At 45.9% G+C, this 2,810-nt stretch overlaps 1 protein-coding gene across 1 annotated transcript; it reads left to right on the forward strand.

Moving 5' to 3' along the window:
• The first annotated feature begins 535 nt into the window (after window positions 1-535).
• Window positions 536-2,370, forward strand: LOC142490615 (uncharacterized). Its single transcript, XM_075593031.1, has 2 exons — window positions 536-662; window positions 1,397-2,370. The coding sequence occupies exons 1-2, from the start codon at window positions 536-538 to the stop codon at window positions 2,080-2,082; spliced, it is 813 nt and encodes a 270-aa protein (XP_075449146.1). The 3' UTR covers window positions 2,083-2,370.
• Window positions 2,371-2,810: the final 440 nt, after the last annotated feature.

Raw genomic sequence — 2,810 nt, forward strand, 5'->3', positions numbered from 1 at the left:
TTCGACATTTAAGATGTCCTCAAGGTTCTTAATGTTGAATATAATTATGCTCCAATTAAGATACAGAAGGAAAAACATATACATGAAAAAGTCTTTATTTGAAGTCATCAATCAGATACAAACCATGGGTGAATAATTATACTCCCCGTTAATTACAAATGCTAGCTTTGCTTTTATGAAATATGTCAGTTTCAATTGCTCTTCTGTCAGTTTTTGCACATCATAACTCAGTTCCCCGGCCCCCTGTCAACAAAGAAAAAAGCTAATTGTTCACACAATTAGAATGATAATGCAGAATAGCAAAACCTGTTCCCCAGTGAACATATAAGTGAGGGAGCAAAGCAACTAGTAGAGTTTTTTTTTTTTTAAAAAGCAGTGATCAAAGGGGTTATTGTACGAAGAGTGATGGTGATGATGGTACGAGGAGTGATGGTATGAGGAGTGGTGGCGATGGTACGAAGAGTGGTGGTGATGTACAATCAGTGATGGTGATTGCACGAGGAGTGGTGGTACGAGGAGTGATGGTGATGGTACAATGAGTGGTGGTGATGGTACGAGTAGTGATGGTGATGATGGTATGAGGATTGGTGGTGGTGATGGTACGAGAAGTGATGGTGATGGTACAAGCAGTGATGGTGATGGTACAATAAGTGATGGTGATGGTATGAGGACTGATGGTGATATTAAAAGAGTAATGATATGATGGGTGATGGATGGTACGAGGAGAGATGGTGATGGTATGTGGGGTTATGGTACAACGAGTGATGTGATGGTACGAGTAGTGATAGTGATGGTACAAGGAGTGATGGTGATAATGGTACGAGGATTGATAGTGTGATGGTACGAGGAGTGATGGTGATAGTACGAGGAGTGATGGTGATTGTGCGAGGAGTGATGGTGATAATGGTACGAAGATTGATAGTGTGATGGTACGAGGAGTGATGGTGATAGTACGAGGAGTGATGGTGATTGTGCGAGGAGTGATGGTGATGATGGTATGAGGAATGATGGTACAAGGAGTGATGGTGATGACACAAGGAGTGATGACACAGGGAGTGGTGGAGATATTAAAAGAGTCATGAAACCGTTACGCTTTTAATATCACCATCACTCCTTGTGTGATGGGTGATGGTTGTGGTACGAGGAGAGATAGTAATGCTGCAAGGGGTGATGGTATGAGGGGTATATACGAGGAGTGATGGCGATGGTAAGGGTAGAGTTGGCGACGATGGTACAAGGAGTGATGGCAATGATGGTACGAGGAGTGATGGCGATGATACGAGGAGTGATGGTGGTGATGCTAGGAGGAGTGATTGGAGTGATAGTATGAGGAGTGCTGGCAATGATGGTACGAGGCGTAATGGTGGTGATGGTACGAGGAGTGATTGGGGTTAAGGTACGAGGAGTGATGGCGATGATGGTGCGAGGAGTGATGGTGATGATGGTACGAGGAGTGATGGTGAAGATGGTACAAAGAGTGATGGTGATGATGGTACGAGGAGTTATGGTGATGATGGTACGAGTAGTGATGGTGATGATGGTACGAGGAGTGATGGCGATGATGGTACGAGGAGTGATGGCAATGATGGTATGAGGAGTGATGGCGATGATGGTATGAGGAGTGATGGTGATGATGGTACGAGGAGCGATAGCGATGATGGTACGAGGAGTTTTGGTGATGATGGTACGAGGTGTGATGGTGATGATGGTATGATGAGTGTTGGTGATGATGGTACGAGGAGTGATGGCGATGATGGTATGAGGAGTGATGGCGATGATGGTACGAGGAGTGATGGCGATGATGGTACGAGGAGTGATGGTGATGATGGTACGAGGAGTGATGGCGATAATGATATGAGGAGTGATGGTGATGATGGTACGAGGAGTGATGGTGATGATGGTATGAGGAGTGATGGTGATGATAGTATGAGTGATGATGATGGTACGTGGAGTGATGGGAATGATGGTACGAGGAGTGATGGTGAAGATGGTACGAGGAGTGATCGTTTGATGGTACGAGGAGTGATGGCGATGGTGAGACGAGGAGTGATGGCGATGATGGTACGAGAAGTGATGGGATGATGGTGTTGATGGTACGAAGAGCTATGGCGATGATGTACGAGGAGTGATGGTGATGATGGTATGAGGAGTGATGGCGATTATAGCACTAGGAGTGATGGCAATGATAGCACTAGGAGTGATGGCAATGATGGTACAAGAAGTGATGGTGATGATGGTACGAGGAGTGATGGCGATGATGGTACGATGAGTGTTGGTGATGATGGTATGAGGAGTGATGGCGATTATGGTACGATGAGTGTTGTGATGATGGTATGAGGAGTGATGGTGATGATGGTACGAGGAGTGATGGTGATGTTACAAGGAGTGATGGCGATGATGGTACGAGGAGTGATGGCAATAATAGTACGAAGAGTGATGGCGATGATGGTAGAGGAGTGATAGTGATGTTGGTACGAGGAGTGATGGCGATGATGGTACGAGGAGTGATGTGATGATGGTACGAGGAGTGATGGTGATGATGGTACGAGAAGTGATGGGATGATGGTATGAGGAGTGATGGTGATGATGGTATGTGGAGCGATGACGATGATGGTATGAGGAGTGACGGTGATGATGGTACGAGGAGTGATGGTGATTATGGTACGAGGAGTGATGGCGATGATAGTACGATGTGTGTTGATGATGATGGTACGAGGAGTGATGGTGATGATGGTACAAGGAGTAATGGTGATGAAGGTACGAGGAGTGATGGCGATGATGGTACGAGGAGTGATGGCGATGATGGTACG

This window comes from Ascaphus truei, chromosome 3 (genome assembly GCF_040206685.1).
Source record: "Ascaphus truei isolate aAscTru1 chromosome 3, aAscTru1.hap1, whole genome shotgun sequence".
NCBI lineage: Eukaryota > Metazoa > Chordata > Amphibia > Anura > Ascaphidae > Ascaphus > Ascaphus truei.